The 25774-nt window shown below is 45.1% G+C and overlaps 1 protein-coding gene across 18 annotated transcripts in view; it reads right to left on the reverse strand.

The window, feature by feature from the left end:
- Positions 1-25774, reverse strand: part of CACNA1A (calcium voltage-gated channel subunit alpha1 A) — a 2932691-nt gene that overhangs the window by 1945703 nt on the left and 961214 nt on the right. For all 18 annotated transcript variants that reach the window (XM_069604327.1, XM_069604317.1, XM_069604315.1 and 15 more), the window contains one exon: positions 9663-9766. In XM_069604327.1, coding sequence (XP_069460428.1) covers positions 9663-9766 — 104 coding nt within the window. The remainder of the gene's footprint in view (positions 1-9662; positions 9767-25774) is intronic.

The raw sequence follows: 25774 nt of genomic DNA on the forward strand, positions 1-25774 counted from the left end.
GTCTTCCCTCTGTTTCCCCTCCCTTGTCTTATCGCGCCTTCAAACACTTGGTTATAGGCGCGTTATAAATGCCATATCACATCATATCATATCATAAGGAGGAAAAATATGCGATGAAGTGCTCCTCCTATAGACCCTTCTCCCTTCTGAACAATAATGTGAAAATTCTCGCAAAGATCGGGAGCGGAGCCAGAGACAGGTCAGCCAACATTAGTTCCTGGGGATCAAGTGGGTTTTTACCATGGGAGACAGCGGTCAGACAACATATGGAAAATTATGGATCTGATTCATTGTGCTTAAATGGGGGACCAGGATGCTTTCTTAGTATCTCTAGAGTCAGGGAAAGCATTCGACAGGGTGGAGTTGCCCTTTATGATGAAAGTCCTGGGAAGATGGGGTTTGGCTTGAATTTCCAGAAATTGATTTTGGTGCTTTATCGCGGCCCCAGGGCAAGGGTGCAAGCAAATGGTGGTCTCTCTGGGGTATTTGGATTTACAAGGGGTACAAGACAAGGTTGCCCTCTCCGACCATTGCTGTATGCCCTTACCATGGAACCCTTGGCAGATGCAATACAAGGAAATCAACGTATTGTTTGTTTTGTTTGTTTGTTTATTTTATTTATATTGCGCACCTGACCCGGAGGTAATTGGGCGCTAGTAGGACAATAATGGTTACATGGCATAGTATAGACCGTTATGTGCATGAGAGATGCAGTTTAAACATTCAAGGTAAGATGACAATGGTAGATATATACATATTATACATTATACATATTATACAGTCCGCATTAAGGTCATAGCAATAGTACAGGGCAACATATGTACAAATTGTGCAGTCCCACCTAAGGTCCGTGGTATCTAAAAACTGTTGCGTTTATGTTTTGTTAAGTATCCATGTGATAACATGGCTTCTGAATTTGTTGAAAGCTTGAATAGTTTGAATATTCTGAGGGAGAGTCTTCCATAGCTGGGCGGCTAATACCGGGAAGCTAGAGCCACCGGCTCTTTTTAAATTATATCTGGGCACCGCCAGACATGGTATGTTGGATGATCTAGTGATTCTATTGGACACTTTCCATGTCAATTTTATCATGTATAGAGAGCCACTTGTGTTGCTTTCTGGTTTCTGATATGTGCTCCCTTTTGGGGACATTTAACGCTGCTCTGAGCGCGTGGTTTTGCATGATCTGTAATTTATTTAAGATGGCTTTATTGGCACCTAGATAGAGACTGTTACAGTAATCCAATTTGGATTGTATGAGCGCTCTCTCCAGTGTAAGGCAACTGTTGGGAGATAGTAAATGTCTGCAGGCTCTGATCAGCTTGCCGATGTAGGCAGTGGCAGATGAGGTCATGTTTATCTGTTTAGTTAAGTTAGACTGGGCATTGAGGTAAAAACCGAATGTTTTTACATGTATGGCTACGGGTATGCTATTCCCATCAATGATGATGCTTGTATAGAGAGGACTTAGTTTGATCAGGTTGTTAGGTGAGCCAACTAGGAGTAACTCTGTTTTATCATCATTCAGGCAGAGGCCATGTGTGGCCATCCATGCCTGAATGATGGTGTAGACTTCATTGATCCGAGCAACGTCTATATCATGAGTTCCTGATAGGGGTAGGAGTATCTGTGTGTCATCTGCATAATTTGTGTAGGTGACACCCAGACGGTCCAGTTTGTCAAATAGTGGCTTTGTAAAAATGTTGTACAAAGTGGGCGAGACGCAGGATGCTTGAGGGACTCCGCAGATGATGGGGATGGGATCAGCAGCTGCCGAGGGTGAGAACACGCGCATTGTTCTGTTAGTGAGGAAAGATTGGATCCAGGCGACTGCAGAACTGGAGAAATGAGCCGCTGATGATAGGTGGCCACAAAGTATAGAATGGTCCACCAGATCAAAACCCACTGAGAGGTCCAGTAGGAGTAGGATGGCCATCTTCCCTATATCTTTCAATTAATTGATCTGGCTTTTGAGGTCGACAAGGGCGGTTTCTGTGCCATGCTGAGGTCTGAACCAGATTGACGGATTCCGAGTAATTTGTGAGTTTCAATATAGTCTTGTATTTGCAAGTAAGCAATTCTATCCAAACTTTTCAGTAAAAAGGGGACTGTCGTAATTGGTCTATAGTTAGTGGGTATAGTAGGGTTGAGGGTCTGTTTCTTTAGTAGTGGTAGAACCCAGGACTGTTTGAGGTTACTTGGGACGGAATTGCTAGAGAACGAGGAGTTTATGAGTTTAGTAATGAATGGGGAAAGGTCTCTGGCTGTGTTCTTTATAATCTGAGCCGGGCAGCTATCGCCCTTACAATTAAACTGTTTAAGAGACGCAATGTTTTTTGAACTTCGGGTATGGTGACTTTTTTAAACATGAAGCCTGAATTCATGTGTGAGGTAGAGGTTGGTGCTGGTGTGTTGATTGTAAATTTGGATCTTTTGTCAGCTATTTTGGTCTGAAGTCCTTTAATGTTGTTGGAGAGGGCGTTTTGTATACTGGTGCGCCAGGCTTTATCTTTAGTGCATGTGTCTGGCGGGGGGTTGGGGTTCTCTAGTTCTCTTAGGATGTTGAATAATTCTTGAGTGCTGGAGCTGGCTTGGGCTATTCTGTCATTGTAGGTTTCTTTTTTAGACTGGATTATCTTATTTTTGTAGGTGGCAGTGATGATGGCAAGGTTTGTTTTGTTTTCAGGTATGGGGGAGGGTTTCCAGCGTGATTCCAATTTTCTTTTTTCAGTACGGAGAATGTTTAGCTCTGGAGTGAACCACGAGTTAAGATGGACTATGTGTTTACCTTTTCACAATTTTAGCGGGGCAATAGCATCAATGGCTTTAGTCATGGTCTCATTATCGGTGGTAATCAGTGTGCTAGCATCATTGGTGTCCGGTAGGGCATTGAGTAGGGGGGGCTTCCAAAGGAACTAAGGCTTCTGCTGTGATGTTACATTTATTCCTTGTGAGGCAGGGGGGAGCAATAATGGGCTTTTTCTTTTCCAAGTTGCTGATGTTCATTTCAAAGGTGATAAGGTGGTGGTCAGACCATACTAATGGAGTAGAATCTAATAGGGTGATGTTACAATTGAGATCCACTACCCAATCAAGTATCCTACCCTTTTCATGGGTGGGTTTGGTGCTAATTTGGGTATAGCCTTGTTCTGATAGTGCAGAGGCTAGAGAGATGGTGTGTGGGTCACTAGTGTCCTTATAACCAAGTAGGTCGACAGGTTCAAGAGCAGCTAATTCAGTGTAAGCAAATAGAAGACCAACATGACCAGGCAAATTATGCAATGCAGTTAAACCAAAGAGGTGGGGTGGCGCTGTGCACAGTAAGTGAGGTAACGTTGGAGCCTAGGGCAGGGGAGCAGGGAGCATTAGACTGTTAAGATCTGGCAATGGGTTTTATGCCTAAGGTCATAGCTATGTTAAGTGTGGTTGAGCCTTGGGGTGCGGGGTTCGTCCTGTAGTGTGGACTGTATTGTACTTGCGGTGGTGGATAGGCTAATGTGGGTATAAACGATTCTAATGTGCTGCACAAGGAGGAGGTGGGCTGCACGTTTCAATAGTTGGGCTAAGTAGGGTTAGAAGTAGAGGGGAGGTCTAGCCCACAAGTGTGTGTTGGGCTGGTACAATGCTTATGTTAGTGGCGAGATGAACACGGGATAAGGGGCAATCGGCTAGTTAAGCTAGAGGCAGTGGACAGCGAATGTCAGCAGTTAGTTCTTAAGCTAGTTTGAGCTAGAGGCAGTGGGCAGCGATTGTCAGCAGTTAGTTCTTAAGCTAGTTTGAGCAATTGGTCATTAAGCAATGGGCAGTAGGCAGTGGTCTAGTGCATGCTAGTGTATGTGGGCGGCAAGTGCTAGCAATTGATCATCAGACAGTTTATAGAACAATTGATCATACGGCTAGTTGTGTAAACCATTAGTTGTAGGGCAATGCGCAATAATATAGGCTAATGGAAGTGGGCAGCAAAACCAGCAGTTATCAATTTGATCATAGTAGAGTGGACATTAAGCAATATACAGCATGTTGAAACACACTAGCATCATATTTCACTCATGAACATTGTAGTAGCTAAAAATCAGGAGCAACTAGCGATGTACCAATTAGTTTGCAAACAAATTAAGCGGCGCAAATGCTTTGTACAGTGTTGGATAGTACGGAGCGCTGGTAGTCGCTTCTTAAATATGGAACAATAGCAGGTATGTGGATGTATTTATATTATTTTAAAAAGCAATAGAGTGGGAAGCCAGTAGTGGTAGTGGTGTGTCACTTGGGCTAGTGAATATAATACCAATCAATTTGCAATCGCTGAGCGTGGTGTAGTCGTCATTTGCACAGCAAAAACAAAGTCATCTACAATGGCATGAATCAAGCAATTGCTACGCAGCTAATAGCGTGACAGCATGACTGGCTTTAAAACCGCCCATGGCAGAGTAACGAGGGAGGAGAGGCCAGAGGCTAAGCAAAGGTGTGCCATATGGTGTTTCAGAGTAAGTTCCATGGATGCACGGTGAGGGCGGTTCCTCAGGTGCTTTTAGGATTGGTGGAGGTTTGGGTAACCACGTACCTTTAGACTTTGAACCTCGTAGACGTAGCCGTACCGCGCTTTCATGCGCAAAACAGGTCCCTTTGCTACGGCCCTTCGCCGGAAGGGCTGATGCAGGCTCCTTCTGCCTACCGGCGGAAACGTGTAATTAAATACACAAACGTTGCTGGGCAACGTGATTCGGACTTAGTAGGCGTTGTGGGTGGCCATTTCAAAATGGGATTTCACTGCAATTGCTCGGGAAGCAGGAAATAAATGCACACAATGAAACATGCATTAGGAATCAGGTGACATCAGGGTTCCTAACTTGTTAGAGCGTGGTGTCAGAAGCACTGTATTATTGTGGCTGGCGTCTGGATGGCTGCTGGAGAGATTGTGGGCTACGTCTGCAGCATCAGATCCTCAGGAGAGTGGGAGACGGGCTCCTGCCCTCTGTGTGTGTTGATCCTCGGGAGAGTGGAAGAAGGGCTCCTGCCCTCTCCATGTGTTGATGAGGAGTGGAGATTCGGTGCAAAACAGGGCGCTTTGCTACGGCCCTATAAGAGGGATAGTTACTGTGGAGATCAAATGTAAACAATCGCTTTTTGCAGACGTGATATGGGTTATCTCACCAATGTCCAGCAGTCATTCCCGGCATTAATGGAACAAATTTCAAGCTATGGCCACAAGCCAGGTCGCAAAATGAATGTGCAGAAATCGAGCATCATGTCAATTCAAATGCAGAGTCCCTACTGGAACTGCATAACAGATACTTGGGCATGAGAATAGAGCATAAGAGCATTCCATACCTGGGGATACAAATTACAAAAGATTTGTGTGAGATAGTGAAAATAAATTATGACCCTTTTCGGAGCAGCTCAAAGAAGAATTGAGAAGGTGGGCCAGTTAATATTAACGTGGTACGGACGTCATAATGAATGTACTCCCCAGCCTCCTTTAATCCGGAAAGATTCTTTCTTGACCTAGTGGGAGAAATCCGCAGATTTATCTGGCAGAATAAGCCTCCGAGAGTAGAAATGGCAACGCTGACGCTCCCGAGAGACAGAGACAGGTTTGGATTTCTGACTATACTATAAAGCTGCTCAATTGCAAGTAATGTTGATCATATGAGGGAGGACACAAAAACGTTTTGGGCGTATCTTCAAGATCTGGTGGCTCGCCCAGGGAAACCTGTTTACCTCTACGATGAAGCACAATTATAAAACGGTGGTGGGTTGGCATAGAGATCCATTGAGGCTATCCAGAATGTTTGCAGGGTCCTCCCCTCTTTGTCCCAGGAGATGTGACCAGGTGGCATCTCTTTCTCACATGTGGTGGCGATGCCCAAAGGTTAAGGTGTTTGGTTAAGGTATTCTGGGATGAAGTGCTGAGCTTGATGAAGGACATTACTGTGATATATTTGAGTTTAGACCTGTTGCAGATGCTCCTGGGAGTCCCAGCCAAGGAGAGGAATATGCATAGCCTCCCCAGAATGTGGGAAGCAATGCTTCGAGCAGGGCAGCTGGCCATTGCTCAAGGGTGGAAAGATGAAACCCTCCCATCAAAGATGAAAACCTCCCATCAAAGGAGGTTTGGGAACAGAAAGTGCACACCATGATGGTGATGGATAAACTGACAGTGGTTAATGATAAACTGGAGTCATTAAGAGAGGAATGGAGTGCGCTCTTATATAGTAGGGAGGCGGAAGTGGAGGTCCCTCCAATCTCAGCTGATGTGTAAGTAGACCTGTAGGATATGGAGAATCTTAGGGGGAGTCCAAATAGCGGAGCTTGAATTCACATATAAAGTGCTCCAGAGATATCAAATAGAACAGACCTGTTATACACAGACATTTTCATACAGACGGAACCTTGTTTCGGTGGGCAGGAGGACAGGGAGGGAGCGGTGGGAAGGAAAGGATCTAATTTGAAATGTTTAGTTTATTGATTGTTAAATGGTTGGTCTGGAACGGCTGAGCAGATACCCTTTAAAGACACGGAGTACTCGGGCTTCTATTCCTGGGACCTGCAAGATCACCCTGTTCAAAAGGGGTAGGGAGGGGGTATTATGAATATCGGGCATTTCCACTTGGTAAAATGTGATTTATATGTTTCATGCTTCAACAAATGTCAATACAAATTAAGATAAAGAAAAGGAATTCTTCTACGTGAAATACATTGGCTAGCATCAAAATGTATCTACGTGCAATACATTGGCTAACCTCAAAATTCTTCTGAGGGCAATACAATGCCAACCCTCAAAATTCGTCTTAAGTGCATACATTTGCTAACTTCAAAATACCTCTGAATTCAATACATTGGCTACCCTCAAAATTTGTCTAAGTGCAATACATTGGCTACTCTCAAATTCATCTAAGTGCAATACATAGTCTACCCTCAAATAAATATAAGTGCAATACATTGGCTAGCTTTGGAGCGCCATGAGCTTCTTCAGAGTAGTAAGATTTGCATGCTAGTGATAAGGTAATAAAGTATTGGTAGGATTTAGGAAGCACAGCACTGGTATTGCTACCAATTTCTACCACACAATGTAACTTGTTTTGCAGTTGACACTACAGAAATCAACAATACATTAAATAAAATAAATTACCTCTTCCATCCCTCCTTTTCTGTCCTCGCAGACATTAAGATATCTCCTGTCCAGCCCATCTCAATGGGGCACATTAAGATATGACATAACCAAGCCCTGTTGTTTGTCCCAGGACATATGAACATATTTTATTTATGTATTTATTGTTATTTGTTAATAGTTCTAATTAGAACTTTCACAAATTGTTAGTGCAATACAATCTCATAAATCTGTTAAAACACAATAAAATGATTACATCCGTTGTTACTGTCTAACAAGATTACCATCTAGAGGACTTTATGATCAATATCACTTCGCAGGATTTAATACCTGTCATAAATATGGGTAAAAAGTTATAACATTCATCTCAAACAAACTCTAAAAGAAAATTCAAGCACTAAAAATATATTTAAAAGGTACCTCAATTCAAATTAATTTAAGAAGCCATGATAAGTGGGGCTAGTGGGATTGTCATACTTGGCGATGTATCATCTGCAACTATCCTGCCCATTCATGAACATATGGCTTGTCTAGGCTTTGCACTCTGACACAGAACACTGTAAAACATGGCCTCCTCCAAACTTTGCTTTTTATCCCAGGACACACTAACATAGACCCTATCAAAGGCATAGCCTGTATCCTTAAAGCCAAGAAAATGTGACCTCTCAAAGCCCTGAACACTTTCCTAGAATGCACTATATGTATGAAGAGAGAAGTGTAATGCAAGAGGAAATGAGCAGCATGTATATGGTAGAGTGATGTCCTCTGATTGCATGATGTGTATGTATAACAGAGTTATGAATATAAGATTTAAAAGACATGCCGTAATATGAACTCTTGACAACCAAGACTTTGAAGAACGATCCCATATATAAATGCTCAAGGCCCTGGGCTCTGACGGATGGCACCAAATATGAAATCTGTATACGTTGGGCTATGATGGACAGTGCCAAATATGAACTATCAACTCCCAAGGCCTTCACAGTGATCACAGATGTGAACTCTCGAAGAACTGACAGTTGGTCCCATTTGTGAACCCTTGAGGCCTGGGAGATGGCAAACTGTTTTAGATATGAATTCTCGAGGCTTTTAATTCTGACCGACTGTCACAGATAATGCTCCTGAAGCCTAATGCCATGATGGATGATCCCAGAACTGAACTCTCAAAGCATATGGTCCTGAAGAACGATCCCAGATATTAACCATGAGGCCCTAGGCACTGGAGGAGTGCCCCAAATAGGAACTCCCACTTGCCTAGGCAATGATTTAACAGACTTAGCTATTTAGGCACTGATGTACTATGACCTCTCAGGACATAGACTCTTTAGACAATAGGCTCTGTGTCCACTACCAGGACATATGATGCCTCCACGCCATGGCCTATGGTGGTTTCAGACAGGAACTCTCAAGGGCCTAGTCTTTCAAGTGTGATCGCAGATATGAACTCTCCACACAGTTGTCCCTGATGGACGATCCCAGATATGAACTGTTGATGTCCTGGACTATGACCAATGGTGCCAGATATTAACTATGGAGGCACTAGGCTCTGGGGGGGGGAACGACCTCTCATTTGCACTCAAAGGGCCTAAGCATTGATAAACAGGCCTAGATTTGGAAGATCTTGGCTATAAATGACTTTAGCAGAAACAAAAGATTGAGGCCCTGGGCACTGATGAACAGTTCTAGATATGCACTTTCCGGGCCTCAGACTATGATAGACAGCCTTATTAAGACCCTGGGCTCTATTGGAGGGTTAGAGGACTCATAAGCACCTGTATTTATCAAAGATGGATGTGTACAACGTTCATAAATCAGAGAGGGAGCTCATTTTCTCTAGCCTTAGCGTTTAAGAAATTCAAGCACTGCAGTGGACATCAAGGTTATCAGTCAAATCCAAATATTTTACATCAAATAAAAAAGGACAAAACACTTTAATATAGCAGGGTCCTTAATGCAAAATGCATTCCATCTATGTGTATATGAGAAATCAAATCCACCAGACTCTGCCTACCCACTGACAACCCCAATATGAAATATTGCACAAAGGTCTGTGAGAGCTCCCTCTCACCATCTTGCCATATATACACACATCTATAGTCTAAGACACCCTTCTCAGGACCACCACTCACTGCCTTACACAGTACCCTGTGAGAACTCAATTGCACTGCTTCAGTACTACTCTGCCACCGCCCTCCCCCAACTTGCCCATAACTTTCAGACACGCGTCTATCAGGACACTTTAATAGGGCCATCAACTCTTACAAATGCACGCATGGGTCTGTAAGAACTCTGGTCCACCATACCGGAACTGTGTCCGCTTGCCCACCTCCAACTTTGCCGGCATGGACTTGTCTCAATTCTATCCCCTCAGTGCCCTTATGGGTCTGCATGTACCCCGGGCACCCTTCTCAGCCACCACACCATCTGTCTCCATAACAAGCCCCAAGTCTATAAAACATCCGATCCACCCATCTCAGTTGTTGCACAATGCCAGGTATAGGTAGGAGAGAACTTATTGGCATACTACCCAGGGCAGCAAGGCCACATGACTTACCCCGACAGGACACCTAGCACAAGGTTCAGCATAAAAAAGGAGCCAATGATGATGAGGGGAATGAAGTACAACCAGTTCCAGGCGTTCCCTGAGGCATTGTTACTCTGGAAGAGGGAGAGAAAGAGGAGCAGGTATGATCATTCAAAACTTTATTTATTTCCGATTTCTCCATTTACATACAAAATGAACATCAACAATTTTATTTTAATGAATCATTAATTAAACAAAGGTCAGCTCCTTGAAGTATATAAAATCAGTGTTCTCACAATTCATTATGTAGGTCATTGCTGAACTTCACGCCCTTATTCTATTAGTCTTGAAAAAAAAAGCCTTAAACCACATTCTACGAAGAAGTGTAAAGCGAGGACAGATCATCCCGAAATGCATCAGAGGGCATAAGAACAATGGTGGTAAGAGGAGCAATGGGGGAAGAGAAAAAGGAGGACAGAGAGGTAATGGGGATAGCAGGAGTAAACGAGAGAGGGCTGTGGGGCAATCCTAATAGGAAGAGCAAGGGAGGGCGGAGGATCAATGAGGACAGGAGGATAAAATGAGTCATAGAGGCATGGAGGAAAGGGGATACAATTTTAAAACTCCAAAGAAGTTGTTTAAAGATGATTTCCTGTACAAACATCCCCTATTAAATCAGAATACATAATTTTATTATAGGGCATTAGGAGCATTCAGATGAATTAGTAGCTTGCTTTTAGAACACTGAAGGATATGAGCAAAAGATTAACTTGCACCTGAACTTTTAATATCCTTTTTATCTTTCATTTATAGTTTTATGTTTGTATGTTATTTTGGCGCCCTCAAGCTTCCGGGTCCAAGGATAGCACAGTATAAATTATTAAATGTAAATGTAAAAGGTTTATAATTATAAGCACCCTGTGGGGGGAGCCAACCAATCAGGGGGCTTGGAACACGGGCTGAAACTGCCGATCTAGCCCACGTTCCAAGCCGCCTGATGGGCAGTTCGCCTGTCCAGTATCTTCCCCCCACCCTCCATTCCGTTTTCCCCTGCTCCTTCTGCTCTGCCCCATTTTGCCACCATGGAAATGGAAGTAGGGCTCTGTACGCAGCCCTGGCTTCCTTTTCCATGGTGGCCATGTTTGTATAGTGTTTTCTTTCCGTGAATGGGACGATGGGAGGCGACCCATTCACGGAAAGAAACTACTTTAAATTAGCCCTGTCCAAGCCCATGGGATGGGTGCTAATAGCGTTAACCACAGTTTCAAGGGCTGGAACAGGTGGTAAAGTCCTGAGGTCAGGGCTTTAAGTGGGCCGGGGCCTGCCGGGGCCCCAAAATTTCGTTTTGAGGCGGGGCCCTGCCGGGGCCCACTAATCTCCCCTGGCAGCCCCGGCCACTACACGAAAAGGCATTTTTTTCTACAGCCTGAAGCTCTCGCTCGTGTGCGAGAGCTTCAGGCTTCAGAAAAAAATGCCTTTCAGCCATAATGGTGTCGCCGCACCTGCGAGGCATCCCTTTAATCAAGTGATGCACGTGGGCCGGCGCCACCATTATGGAAAAAACGTGAGGCCGCTGGAAGCAGAGGCCTTGCTTTCTAAATACTGAAGCTCCCGCGGATTCGAGGGAGTTTCAGTCTTTAGGAAAAAAGCCTCTGCTTCCAGTGGCCTCACCCTTTCAGCCTTGATGGTGACGCTGCCCCTCCAAAGCTGGCGAGGGGCAGCACCACCATTAAGGGTGAATAGGGAGGCATTGTCCCCTGCCAGGCAAGCCTATAGAATATAAATGCAGAGATCACCACCCTCTCCCCCATAGGGGAGAGGGTGCTAATCTCTACAAAAGGCTGCCTGGCAGGGGAGCCAGTAGCCCATTGAGCCGGGGCTTGTCGAGGGGGCGTGGCCTAATGGGCCATCAAGGCCCTGCTGTTGGGCCACGCCCCCTCAATGAGCCCCGGGTCGATTTGTAGTGCCACTTAAGGCACTGCCTGAGGTCCTCGTTAAACGCCATTGCTATGCTTGCGTATTTAACTCGTGCCCCAGCTTATTATCACCAGGGGTCGCAGTGTACGAAAAGAAGTAGTGGAGCTATGTTCCCTGCTGGCCTGCACCCACTCCCCACAAACCTAATCACCACGCCCCTCCCACACACAATACAAACCCCCAAACACTTGCACCTGCTGTTTAAGGGAACGTTCAGTGCAGTGCACTGAAAGTGCAAGCTGCAACGCCTTCCTACACTTTTATTTTAAAACGAAACCATTCCGGAATGGTTTCTTTTAAAAATTAAAGTATAGGAGCTGTAAAACGTAATTTAAAAAAGTAGAGGGGCACCGCTCCCGCTCACTTTGACCACTGATTATCACCACCGTTCCGGGGCTTGGAAGAGCTGGTTAACACTTAATTATTTACAGAAGACTCTTGTCTGATGATGGATCTTTGATTGAAAATGTATAGAGTTAATGTCATTTAATTGTGTTTGCCAGGGTCGGACTGGCCCTTTCGGTCTTTCGGCCCGTGGCCGAACGACTTTGGGGTCCCCTGGGGCCGGTTTTCCGGCAGCTACCTCTGGGCCGTTTTAAAAAAAAAAAATAATGTCTTTTTTTTTTGTGTGTGTGCGCTGCAAACAGTGCACGGCCAAGTCAGATGGGGATAGCCGGGGGGAGGGAGGGAGTGAGTTGCCTCGCCTGCCAGTGCCCTGGTGTGAGTGAGGAGCAGGGCATGGAGGCGGGAGGCGGGAGCCAGCCAGGAGGGGCGAGGGGGAGGTGCCGCGCGCCGGCGGCGCCGGCTGCTCTGCACAATCATCATAGCAAGGTAACACTAGTAGTCACTAGATGTTACCTTGCTTTGATGATTGCATCTGCATCATGTATGCATCATAATTTATGAAGCATGCAGATGCATGTGCATAATTCACGGGCCGGTGTCGCGTCGGTGGGCCTGCTGGGCGCCCGCCAGTGCCACTGCAGGGGGCCGGTGCGCCTGCCGTCAGCTCACGAGCCTCTGGCCTGCGGCTGCGGCGGCCACAGCCCACAGAGAGAGAGAACGACAGTTGTGAATCTGTACTGTGGGAGGGAGGCAGGCTGAATTTAGCAATTGCAAACACGGTACACCGACCAAAGCAATTGTAACACCTGCCTCCCTCCTCCCCCCTCCGAGACCTCCTGACCCAGGGGGGTGCAGCCTGCCTGCGGGCTCCGCTGAGCTGGGGCCGAGGCGCCGAGCCCGGCACTGTAAACACAGTGACTGACACTCCACATTGATTTCACACTTGCTTTCAACTTTGATGCAGGAAGTTAGTAACACTTCTTTGCAAAGTTGAAAGCAAGTTAGCAACTGTCTTCAACTTGTGTGCCTGGGGGCTGGGCTGGGCCCCGGGGCCGCCGGCACCGTGGACGAATGCCTGCCCAATTTGCCGCCAAATGCATTTATACATTATGCTGCTGGAGTGGCGGGGCTGCTGCTGTATGAGCCCCAGTGCCCCACAACACAAGCACTGAAGCACACACCGTCTGCAGTGGACCTCGACTCTCTCGACCGAAGAACGACGACAGTGCCAGTGCCCACAGCCCACACAAGACAGGAGGACCACAAGGCAGCACTGAGGCGGCCGGCCAGCAGACAGTGGAGTGCCCAGTGCCAGTGCCGGCCACACAGACAGCAGCAGGCAGCCCAGCCAACTGAGGTAAGGAGTGGACTGTCTTTTCAGGGGCTTTCCCTGCCATGCCATGCCATGTGAGTGTGCCTGGGGTGGGGTGGGGAGGGGCACTTTCATGCAGGTCTGCTGTGTGAAGTGATACAAGAATGGATCACCATATGTATCATTAATATCACTGCAGGTACTACTTTTTTTTTTTAAAACCTTTTATTTATTGGCATAAAGGTCAAGACAGGCACAGTTCAAATTACATGGCATTAACAGCATCTGACATCGTAGGAAGGCGACAAGCAGCACAAAGAAAAAGCAAAAAGACAAAAAGAAAAGAGAGAGGTTAGCTCACACGTGGCCTATCTGATTGTCCTGGAGGGGAGATGAGGTCAGTTCCATTACCTCTCTGCTATTTAAGTAGCTGCAAAATTCCGACCAGACATTTTTGGGGCGGGATGTCAGAGGTAGGGATCCAATGTACTCCTCCTCGCACATTTGTGTCCATGTAAGGGCTTTCAGCCACATCTTGAAAGTGGGAGGATTGAGGCGCTTCCAGCATTGTAATATGCATCTTTTGGCCACCATGATACTTACATTTATAAATTTTGACATTTTCTTTACATTCTCACCCTCCCAAGCACCAAATAGTATGGCAAGTGGTTCCATAGTTAACTGAGAGCCAGCTATTTTGGAGAGTGCCTCTGTCACAGCCGTCCAGAATGTGTCGAGGGCAGGGCAAGCCCAGAACATGTGTACGTGGTCACGATTTGCATTTGGGACACAAAGGGGTCGGGGTGCCAGTGAATGATGCGACTCTATACGGTGTGTAATAGAGTCTGTTGAGGAGTTTAAATTGTATGCATCGGAATCTGGCGCTCAGGGAGACCTTACGTGTGTGTGTACACATTTTGCTCCAGAGATCGTCTGTGATTTCAACTCCAAGCTCCTTAGCCCAAGACTCGCGTGGTTTAAGAAAGTTGTCCGCAATGTTATTCAGTTGTATTTTGTACAAATTAGAAATTATGCTCCTGGCGTTACCGGAATTTGCTATATATTGTATTTCCGGAGAGTCTGGGGGTTCAATAGGGTATGAAGGCCACATTGTCTGTACTGCAGCTCTAAGCCTATAATACTGCAGCATTTCGAGTGGAGAGTTGGAGTGATCAGGGCGCCATGTCTGGGGGGTAATAAAAACCCTGTTAGGGAAGAGGTCTGCAAGGGCATGGTATCCCAGGTTTTCCCAGTAGCGTATGAGATTGGGGTCGTGTGTGGGGGGGAGCCCGGGGAACTGCCACAGAGGAAACCATTTGTAGTATGGGCGCTGTTCCCGGTCCAAGCCCAGGATGTTCCTCCAGGCCCTAAGTGTAGCGGCCACCGGGTCCGCCTGGGCGTCTGTTTTGAATGCACGGTTTAATAACAAGGACATTATATTGGTTCCACCTCCCGCCAGTTTCTCAAGTTTTACGTGTATGGGCGGATCTTGGAGCGTGTACCAGTGAGAGGCGTGATGGGCCTGTGCAGCATTCCAGTATAGGCGAAGGTCTGGGGCCGTGAACCCGCCTTTGTCATAGGGCGGTGTCATGTGTTGCCATTTCTTGCGGACTGAGCCTGGGTGCCAGAGGAATTGTGCGCACTCCGAATGGAGCTTCTTGAAGTATTGGCTCCCAGGCCAAATCGGGACGTTAGCGAAGACATACAGGAGTTTAGGGACCACCACCATCTTTATTAGAGATAGTCTGCCCGCCAGGGATAAAGGTAGTTTGCGCCATTTGGAGAACTTGGAGCAAACTAGGAGGGCTGTTGCCTCGTAGTTATCTGTTATTGGAGAGGCCCTGTCTAGTGATATTTGTACCCCAAGATACCTCAACCCATCCGGGGACCAGCGCAGCGGGTACTCACAGGATGGTCGTTGGGTCGCCGCAGTGAGAGGGAAGATTTCGGACTTAGAGTAGTTGATTGTGAAACCTGAGAATGTACCTATCTTGGTGATGTCTCGAATGATCGGGTCCAAGTATGTGGAAGGATTTCTGACATACAGGAGCACATCGTCTGCATATAGAGAGATTATCTCACTGCAGGTACTACTTTAACATTTTTTTAATGGATCTTTCCCAATCTTTCCAGTTTTGGAGGGGCATTAGAAACTTTTTGTTTGGAATACTTCACCCAAATCCGAGCAGCCAGCCAAAGCTTTACTGGCAGGAGATTTGGTCGAAGCCAAATCCATCGAATCTTTTCAACTGAATTTGGCTGGGATCTTGCAGTTTGAGCTGGCCCGTCCTTTTTGGGGTGGAGCCAAGCCTGATATGATATGATAGGTTATTCATAACGCTCTTAATACCCGAAGGTTTCTAAGCGCGGACCGGGGGAATCGAACTTGTGTTGCTCTGTGTCGTCTTGCTTCCAAGGTGAGCGCGTTGCCCCCGAGCTATCCTCCCGAGACAGAGCCTGGTTGGCACATGTTTTTCCCCCTTTTTAATAGCCTGACAGGCTGCAGAACGGGAGCTGCAGGGTTCTGTAGAGGAATGCGAGTTCTAATGATTCAACAGTTCTGGGTACTAATTATTAAGACTGGGTGCAAATTCCCCCTCTATTCATGTTTACATTTTACAATCTGTCCCCAAGTTCTTTATTTTAGATATACAAAGCTTCTAGAAGTTTCCAGAAAAAAAGAAAAAAAAAAACTCTCTCTACCTGCTTTAACATAAAAAGAACCATGTGTAAATCATTAGAACAGAACAAAGCACAACAGCTAACCTCTGGCCTGACGGCAAACCTACCTGAGACACAAGTACATTATAATAACTTTTTTTATTTACATAGCGCTTTTACCCAAAGCGCTTTACATAGAACAAATGTTACATACATTTATATTACCCAATAGAAGATGTTACTCAGGAAGAAAGCCTGAGTCGACCTTGCCGGGATTTGAACCTGTGAATCAAACAGATTGCACGAACGAGAGCTCAACCTACTGAGCTATCTTACCAGCTGTATGAGTTAGTTGAACAATCCATTTCACAGTCATTTCACGGAAACAAGCATTTCATCTGAGTACATAAAACTCATGTACCGCTGTGCAGTGCATTAAATCTTCAGAAATTCAAATGAGAACAAAAAAAAAATACTTCCAGGCAGTGTTGAGTAAAGCTGTCAACTTTAAACCATGGCCATTTTGCGTCGGCTGCGTTTTTTTCCCTCACTTTCCTGCCAGAATCTCACATAAGTGACATAACCCACGTTTCACCTCCCATCTCTCTTGAGCAGGGCATCATTCGTCGACAGTAGCTGATTCCTTCACGCAGATTAGGCCGCAAATGGCCGGGTCCGCTCCCTGAGCATTTCGCTTCATTCATCACTGTGGGTTTTTTTTGGGTTGATTTTTTTTTTGTTTTGTTTTAACGCCAGTGACATTAGGCACCTGCTGTACTGCCTGCCATGTGAAGTATGTGGGCTATACGAATTCCAGAAAAGAGGGAGTGTGGAACACTGGCCATACAAACCAGCAGTGCTGGGATCCATGAATGGAATATTGTCAGGGCAGATGACCTTGTCAAGTCATAATGAATTCATTACTAGCACACTTTACAGGAAACGAATGGAGGGGGGGGGCCAAGCCCAGAATCGCACCACTTCATTCCTGCTTCCTATTTGTCTCAATGACTTGACCCACCCCTTTACCCTTCACTTTGTTTAATTTTAGAAAAGCCCACGCATTTATTTGTTTAAGATGTACAGTACACATTCAAGTGCTTGGATGGTGAGAGACCACAAAAACTAGTATTAGGCGCTACTATGAACAAGAGCGCAGGGTCTGGATGAGCCGGGATTTTAGCCGTTTCCGGAGCGAGGAGGTGAAATGTGGGTAGGTGGTAAAAGCAACCTAGTGGTCTACAGATGGGAACGGTTTAAGTTATGTTTAGGGCAAATGGCTCATTTGTAGGAGAGGGCACGTGTGTGCATTAGATGTGGGCGGCGCGCCTTGTGTAATGATGGATCGGTCAGAGTGAGGGGACTACGTTACAAGAATGTACTGCTTTTTACGTTTCTTCTCTGCTTGACTGCAAAAGGTCAAATTCAGAAAATGTGTAAGCCAGAAAAGGCAGTAACCTGCACATAGAGACTTAGGACCGCCTTTTGGTTTTTCCAAATTTGAATGTTAAAGCATCGCAGCGGTATTTCAAAATGAGTGCGTTTTTTTACGACTCTGTGACCTGCCTGTAAACATATGTGGGGAGAGGGGTTAAGGGTAATAATTTAGGTGGGGGCAAGGTGGGGCTCCGGGGGTCTCCCACCTGCATATATTTGCTGAAATATGGCTTAAAAGAACAAAATATTCGATGGATTTGGAGTCGATCAAATCTCCTTGATGAAGTCACATTCTCTCTCTCTCTCTCTCTCTCTCTCTCTCTCTCTCTCTCTCTGTCTCTTTTTTTTCTCTCTCCCCCCTCTCTCTCTCTCTCCTTTTATCTCTCTCTCTCTCTCCATATAATAGGTAGTATAAATAGGGTGACCATATTTAAAAAGTAACAGACCGGGACAGGGCAACTAACATAAAAGTAGGAATAGCGCTTGAAAGTGGCTGTCAAGGCACTACATTTCAATAGTGCTTGGAGCAGAAGGAGGTTCAAGTGTTATTGGTGGAATAAACACATATTATAATTATTGTATCACAAATTACCACTAGCTTTGAAGCACTACACTTGTGTTTAAGCGCTTTAAAAATAATTACAATCACAATCTTAATTTGTAAAATGTCACATTCCTACTGTTTGAGATTGTGCATTCCTGCCTGCCAGCTAAGAAGACCTACTACCAAAAACCGGGAACAATGCAGTGAAAAAAATAATCTTGAGAAAGGGGGAAAGAGCAGAGCACCCCATTACGGGACAGTCCCGGCAAAACTCTTAACTATAAAGGAACAACTTTATGGCACTCATTTCCTTGGTGACTTTCCTACTTATTATCATCAGTGTGCCGTCTGCCCTCTGTTCGTTCTGTTGTGATCGTCTGGGGTCACTGTGACAAATGTACACATTTATAAACATTTACATTTCACACACCTAAACCCGCCATAATGACGTCCTGGAGCGATGGTAGTGCGTGCGAGTGATTCTATGAATAGCTTTGAAATCGCCTACCTTTGCAAGTCAGGGCCAGCGTTTTACACTCATATTTAGTTACAAAATGGCCATATCCCACCTGTGACCCCTCCACGGCCACCCCACACAAAAATTATGCCCCATCTGATCTCAACTGCATTTCAATGGAATGTGCAAATAAATAGTGTCAATATTTAAACGCATGAGGACTTCATTACAATGTTGATAGGCTCGGAGCTGTGTGCTGCGGTTTGGGGGGATATGTTTAGTTGCATCTCGTGCATCTGGCTGCCCGAGTTCACCTTGTATATGTTTGAGAGGGTATATGTGGTGGACGTGCAGTAAGTATCGCGTGTGTGTTACTGGACGTTCATGATTGTGTAGGGTGCACCACATATGTACTGTGCGTGATTATGTGTGAATATATAGTTTATGTTGCTCATGTCTGTATGTGGTTGCTTGGCGCAGTATATATGTGTGTGTGTGTGTGTCTGCCTGTGTATGTCTCTGCAGAGAATGTGTATCTTGGATGTGTCTGTGAGTTGGTCTATGCTTATGCAGATGCGACATGCAAACATTTGTTTTGTTAGTGTAACAATCAAGCGTGTAATGTGTGTGTGTGTGTTTCGTGTGGATCTATGTTGTGGATGGTATGTCGTGGTGTAGGTGTGCGGAGACGGAGTATGTGTTCTGAGTATTTGTTTGTGATGCATTATGGAGGCACCTGTGTGTGTGTGTGTGTGTGTCAAATCTTTGTCTGCTGTATGTGTGCATTTGGTTTGGGTATCTGCTGGTGTGTGTTATCCACCTACGTGCTTTAGTAGGTGCAGCGTGTTTCCATACTAGTATATCAGCGCATATGGGCCAATTTACCAAATTACTGTGAATGCAAGCAGATGTCCAAGGACAAATGATAATGGTGTGTTATTATATAGCACTTACTTGTAAGAGCTTCATATAGACCAAATATACCTACAAAGTCACTCAACCTGTGTTGGTACTCACTCAACCTCAGCAGGATAAAAAGCTGAGTTGACCTGTCTGGGAGCTGAACCTTGAACCTGCAGAGTACACGCACATTGCAGCAGTGAGCGCTGAACCCACTGAGCTATCTTACCAGCTATAGCTATCAGAGAACTAGCCACTTAAGAAACACAGAGCCACATGCTGCTGACCACAGCCCAGGAGCCCCAATTTTAAATTAGGGGTAGCAAGGGAGACCACAGGGGTAGCAGGGGAGGCTTCAGGGGTCACCAGGCAGAGCCCTGGCAACCCCTACATGACATCCCTGCCAGATGTGGTTTGATTTACAAATACCCGTTTCATTACCATGCGCTATCTATTGCCTGACATATGTGGGAATTCGCTCCTCTACCTGTCACTAAATGGGTGCAGCAACGTTCACAGAGAATGATCAGGAGCCGATTGTGTTTGAGCTGGCTTTACCATAGCTGGGAGCAGGCTGTACCAGTTATGCTGTACGGCCCCTTGGGCATCAGAGCTGGTTGTATTTGTTGGGCAATGTGGGTATGAGCGAAATGTAACCGTATCCGTTTTGGAAGCTGGCTGTACCTGTTCATTGGCGTGAATAGTTAGGTAAAGAGTATTGCATGCTGCTACATTGCTCTCAAAGCATTTAGGCTTCCTTGATAGAGATGGATTGTGGCCCTGCCCATGGTAAAACATGACTTTTTTTCTGTGGGGAGGGGTTGCAACTGGGGGAAAAGATGAGGGAAAAAGTGTCAGTACTGAAAAGTCAGTTGAGCTGGGAGCAGCCTCGGACTGGCCTTGATTGGCCTGTAGGACAATAGGCCCAGGGCCAATCAAAAACACAAAATGCTGGTGTGGGACCGTTTTTTTGGCCAAAGTCGGACCCTTATTGGCCCATGTGGGCCAGTTTGATGAGTTAATTCACACTACGACTAGTAGTTTTGACCAGTGTTGCTTGCTGAATAAATATTCTTTAAAATATACAATTTGCATGTCACTTTATCAAAAAGCTCCGCCTGGGTACTATTCAAACAGTATCACAAAAGGAATGAAAAGCCATTTGCAACTGGGGCCGCTTTTTCTTTGGTGCCTGAGACAATTGCATGGCCCAGTCTGACCCCGGATGATAGCTAGCCTTTGTTGCTGACTGTGTGCAGTTCGGAAGCACCCCACAGTGTCTTTGTCGAGGGCATAGGGGCATTGGTATCCCGAAAGGGGCCACTTTTTTTGAGGCGAGGGGTGGGCCACTTTTTTGAGGCGGGGGTTGGAAACTTTTTTTTGTTGTCCGGGCCTATTTCTTGTCCCAGTCCGACCCTGGTGTTTGCCTACCAACGTCCTGGACGTGAAATTTAGTTTTCGTTCATCAGTTGAATATCCCACTAAGGGTGCATTCCGTGCAGGAGAAATACTTACTCCAGACCACGTGAGTACATTGCTTTTTACTTGGAAGAAACATAATCAAAATTAGCACCTCTGTCTCCATGTCTGTCTTTTCTCTCATACCATATACATAATGACACAAGTTCCGTCACAAATATTTAGACACACAGCCCCCATTCCTTGTGTTTAACACTCACACAGCTTAATAATACCGCTCCTGTAAATAATATGTGCCTCATAAAATCATAAGCAAATGTAACACTTCCTTGTGCTAAGCATCAACAACTACTTGTAATAAATGCAACTTCATACCAAGTTGCTGTGTCAATGTGTGTCATTCTTTAATACAGTACACCTGTCCTTAATGCACGTTTCTGTGAATGTGCAGCATGAATAGAGAAAGTGTGCTGTCCTGTGGCACGATGTGTATGTATTATTGAAACATGAGTGCCCTTATGGGATATGGCATTTTCAGCCATTCGTATCCCTGAGAGGCCATTTTACCGGCCCCAAGTGAATCGAGGGCTGATGGCACAGAGGAGCTTCTGCTTTGGACCAGCCGGTCAGGAATAAGGATACCGAACATCTACCGGGTATTAGTGTCTGGACTTTGTATGGAATGTTCATTCTTCATTGGCGTTGCCAATCAGAACGTTTCACAAAGGATGCCAATAAACATATTTTTATTGTAGGTTTTAAAACTGGGTAGCTGATTATTTACTTCCCCAGTAATCTGAATAGTTCACAATGTTCCTTTAGGCTTGACGACTGCATAGGTGGCACATAGGAGGCTGCGCATCAATCATGAAAAGAAAACACCACTGGCAAAAGATAAGCTTGCTGACATAATGCAGACACAGAACGAATAATGTGGAAATTGCCTGGTTTTGTTATTGCTATAATGCAGGTACTTACCCATTTCTTGAGACACTAATGTGTGCAGGTCAGGGAAATGAGATATGAAGAGTTAAATGACTACAGAACCACAAAACGAGATCAAGAGGGAAAACAGGACTAGTGTTAAAAGTCTCCTGGTGGACTTGACGTAGCCATCTGGCCACTGCAGTGAGGTCACAAGAATGCAGCGATCCTCAAGGACTTTGACCCCTGTGTTTTGTGCTTAAGGCCTCACATGTTTAGCGGCATAAACAAAACCCCAGTCCAGGGCAACCAGTGAGCCCATGCATGCAGTGAGTCCATGGAAGATGCATGCTTTAGAAAGACGATGTTGCCCGGGCTACTGGGGGCGGCCACTGAAGGCTTTGAGCTAGCGTAAAACCAAGATGAAGCTTTTTAATCAAAATTTGAATTCATTAGGGATTTTTCCAAGTTGTAAATTGTATTTTTTTATTTTTTTTATTTGTGATTTTGGTTGCTCATACGCTAGCTTACACATATTACAAAAAAAATACAAATAATTTACAATTAAAAAATATTCTGTTTAAAGGAAAAAAACAAGATCAAAGAAAAAAAATGAAAACAATTCATAACCCAAAAGAATTTGCACAATTCCAACCTGCCTATTTATACATTATTATGCATTACACTTCTCAAAATATCATTTTTCAACATGGACCGATAAGAACATCTTCATTTAACTAAGCCTGCATCAGACAAAACTCTTATAAAAGTGATAGTGGCATTGTTCCCTGCCCTCTCACTATACTTGTAAAACAATACCCCCAATCCAACAGTTCATAATTGCGTATGAAACGGCCTAGCCATTGGGTTCTAACAATTTTCAAAGCAGGGCAATTCATTACGATATGTTCTCTGTTCTGGGTTACACCTAGACTTTTACAGAGTACACACCCTTTACCCATTTCGGTGCCCAATGATGGAATGTGACAAATCTCCCCAGAAGGTACCAAGTTCAGACTGAATTTTATACATCGTATGCATTTATCTACTTATGAGCCTGAGCGAGGTTTTCCTGTGGCATCTGTGGAGTGCTCAAAGGATCCACAAGATAATGCTTATGAGTAAGCAGTATCCAGCAGACCACGTTTTCTGTCGCTTCCTGAACGTCTGTTTTAAATGCTTGGTTTTGAAGAGATCCTGTAGGTGGCCTGTTTCTGCCCTCGGGCGATGGTTCCCATTTCCTCTTCACCTTCTGGTCATCGGGTGGTGAGAGGTTGTCAGCTCGACACTATGTCCAATGCATTAGTGTTTGCTGGTTTAAGAGTCATCTGTTTGCTTATACACCCCAAATTGCGCTACTCCTTATGCTCAGTTTCAGCCCCACCCTCCTCTCCTCCACAGTTGAAGTCCTGTTCACGAAACACTTTCTGCTGTGCTCTGCTGTTTTTCCAGGAGGTGCACCTCTAAATGCCCATACATTACCACACGCTGACCTTTTTTCTGTTCGCGGGAGTCCACCCAGACGCGAATGCTGCGCAGCTCTCGTCTAATCACCACCCAGAGACTTCACTCCTGCCCTCCTCTACCCCATGCACACAGTCCCATTGACCTTATCAGTCAGTCGTAAGACTGATTTAGATACACACTGGGACCCACAGTCCCACTTCTTGCACCCTGCACCTTACCTGCTTTGTTCCAAATCCAGTGGTTGGTTCAGCATGGGGAGAGGTGAGCCCTGCAATACCAATGATGATTATTTGATTGAAACGGTAGTGGGCAATGGCAAAGACAAAACTCACATTTTCTGAGGAGCGTAGGTTTTATGAAAATAATGAAGCCACGAATGTGCATTACTCCTATTGACCGTGCAGCTAGAATAGAGATACTTTACTTCTATCCAATGTCAATGCAACTGCTATGTGAATTATAAAGTAATCTGTCTACATGACATGTGAATGAGATGTCAATTAGATGAGTGTCGAGCAGTCGGCCCAATACTAATCAGAGATGTCTGGCTAATGTGTATAGAGGTTGGGAGGGAAAGTGTCTTAAAATGATCCTCAACTGGAGTACCAATCTTTAGTTGAGCCCTTTGCTCCTTGCTCACAGCATTGAATTTGGGGACAAATGGTCTTCAAAACATCATCAATTTAAGGCAAAAGTACAAGTGACTTACCACTGGTAAGATTCTTTCGACTGGATGTTCCTTCCAAGTATTCCTCATCTTATGATATCTTCGTTTCCAGCTTCAACTGCTTTAGAAAAATAACTCTCTCGGCAGAGGGCACTCTGCATCGAGACAGTCGACTCGATGTCCCTTGAGGGCTTCCATCTTGGCTGACGTCACTTTAGAGTGTATATACACCACGTGCAGTGCCCATTGGATTCAATTCTGTAGTTTTTTTTTTTTTACGCCACCCATATGCAGAATTACCAGCCTTGATAAGTGCCTTTAAATTATAAGACCTTAAAAGAGCGCAAGTTCTAAAGCACGGAAATTCTACAGTGGGGTAAGTTGGGAGGGCGATGAGGAATACGTGGGAGGATCATCCAGTCGAAAGAACATTACCATGGGTAAGTAACTTGTTCTTCAAATGGATTGTGTACTCCGACATATTCATCATTTTATGATAGACTCCCAAAGCAGTATTATGTTCTTTTGAAGGAGGGAGTAAGAATTGAAAGTTATTGTTTGTTCAGAAAGGAGCATAGAACTGCCTTCCCAAATCTTCCTTCATTGTTAGAAGTGTCTTAACAATAATGATTTATGAAAGTGGGGAAGGTGGACAGGTAGCTGCCTCGCAGATGTCCTTTATCGGGACACCCCTCTGAAGGGCAGAGGAAGTTGCCATGCCCTTATTGGAATGAGCCCTTAAACCTTCTGGGAGATCTTTCCCAGCTAGCCTGTAGCACTCTGAAATTGCCAGTATGACCCATCTTGATAGGGTCTGTTTGGTGACTGACAGACCTAGTTTGTGTCCTTTGTATCCAATGAAAAGTTGGTTGTGTTGTCGCAGCTTTGCCATCCTTGAAATGTAAAAGCTTAGAGCTCTCCTCGGATCAAGTCTATTTAATCTTTCCTCTTCCTTGCCTGGATGAGGTGGAGGAGAGATGGCTGAAAGCACAATTTTCTCTGCTAAACGGTTATCCGACACAATCTTAGGTAGAAAAGAGGGTTTGACTTTAAGGACAACCTTATCCTTGTAAAAAGTGGTAAACTGAGCTTTGCAGGATAATGCCTACAACTCACTCACTGTGTGGGCTGATGTTATCGCTACAAACAAAATGGTTTTGTAAGTTAGCAGCCTTAAACGGCAGAAATGGAGTGGCTCAAGATGAACGCACGTCAAAAACTTTAAAACCAAGTTAAGGTCCCAAGTTTGTATTTGGAATAATGTAGGAGGAAACACATTTGTGATTCCTTTAAAAAATTGAATTATTAAGGGTATTTTGAAATAGGATGCCTCTTCCGAGGTGCGCTTGAATATGGAAATATTGCTGCTAGATAACCCTTGATTGTTCCAATCTGGAGCCCCAGATTTGCCAAATGGAGAAGAAAAGATAATACTGTAGGCGTATCGCATTGAAAAGGGTCAACATCTTCCTCCTTACACCAGCTGCAGAACGTGTTTCAACGGCAGCGGTATAAGAATTTTGTTGCTGGCCTTCTGGCCGACAGCAAAATCTCCATTACGTAATCTGGGAGGTCCCAATCCTTGTAACTCAGCCTCTCAGAATCCATGCGTGAAGGCTTAGTGTCTTGACTTCTGGGCGAGAGAAGGTCCTCTCTTTGTGGAAGACATATTGGAGGGTAGATGGACATGTCCCGAAGGTCCGGGTACCATGTCCTCCGTAGCAATTAGGATTATAGAATTCCAGAACTTTCTCAACCTCCTAATCACGTGAGGAATGACAGGAATTGGAGGAAACGCGTACAGGAGTGAAAGCTCCCAGTGCACTATGAACACGTCCCATAAAGCTCCTCTTGGAGGAAATTCCTTGGAGCAAAACAGTTTGCACTGGTCGCAAACAGATCCACTTGTGGGTTTCCCCAAAGGGGGAAGATCTCTTGAAGGACTTCCTGAGGTAGTTCTCTATCGTGGGAGGCTGTGCTCTGCCTGCTCAGAGCATCTGCCGCTGTGTTCTCTTCTCCGGCTAGGTGGACC

The sequence above is a fragment of the Ambystoma mexicanum genome, chromosome 3q (genome assembly GCF_040938575.1).
Source record: "Ambystoma mexicanum isolate Mex_15411 chromosome 3q, UKY_AmexF1_1, whole genome shotgun sequence".
Classification (NCBI taxonomy): Eukaryota; Metazoa; Chordata; class Amphibia; order Caudata; family Ambystomatidae; genus Ambystoma; species Ambystoma mexicanum.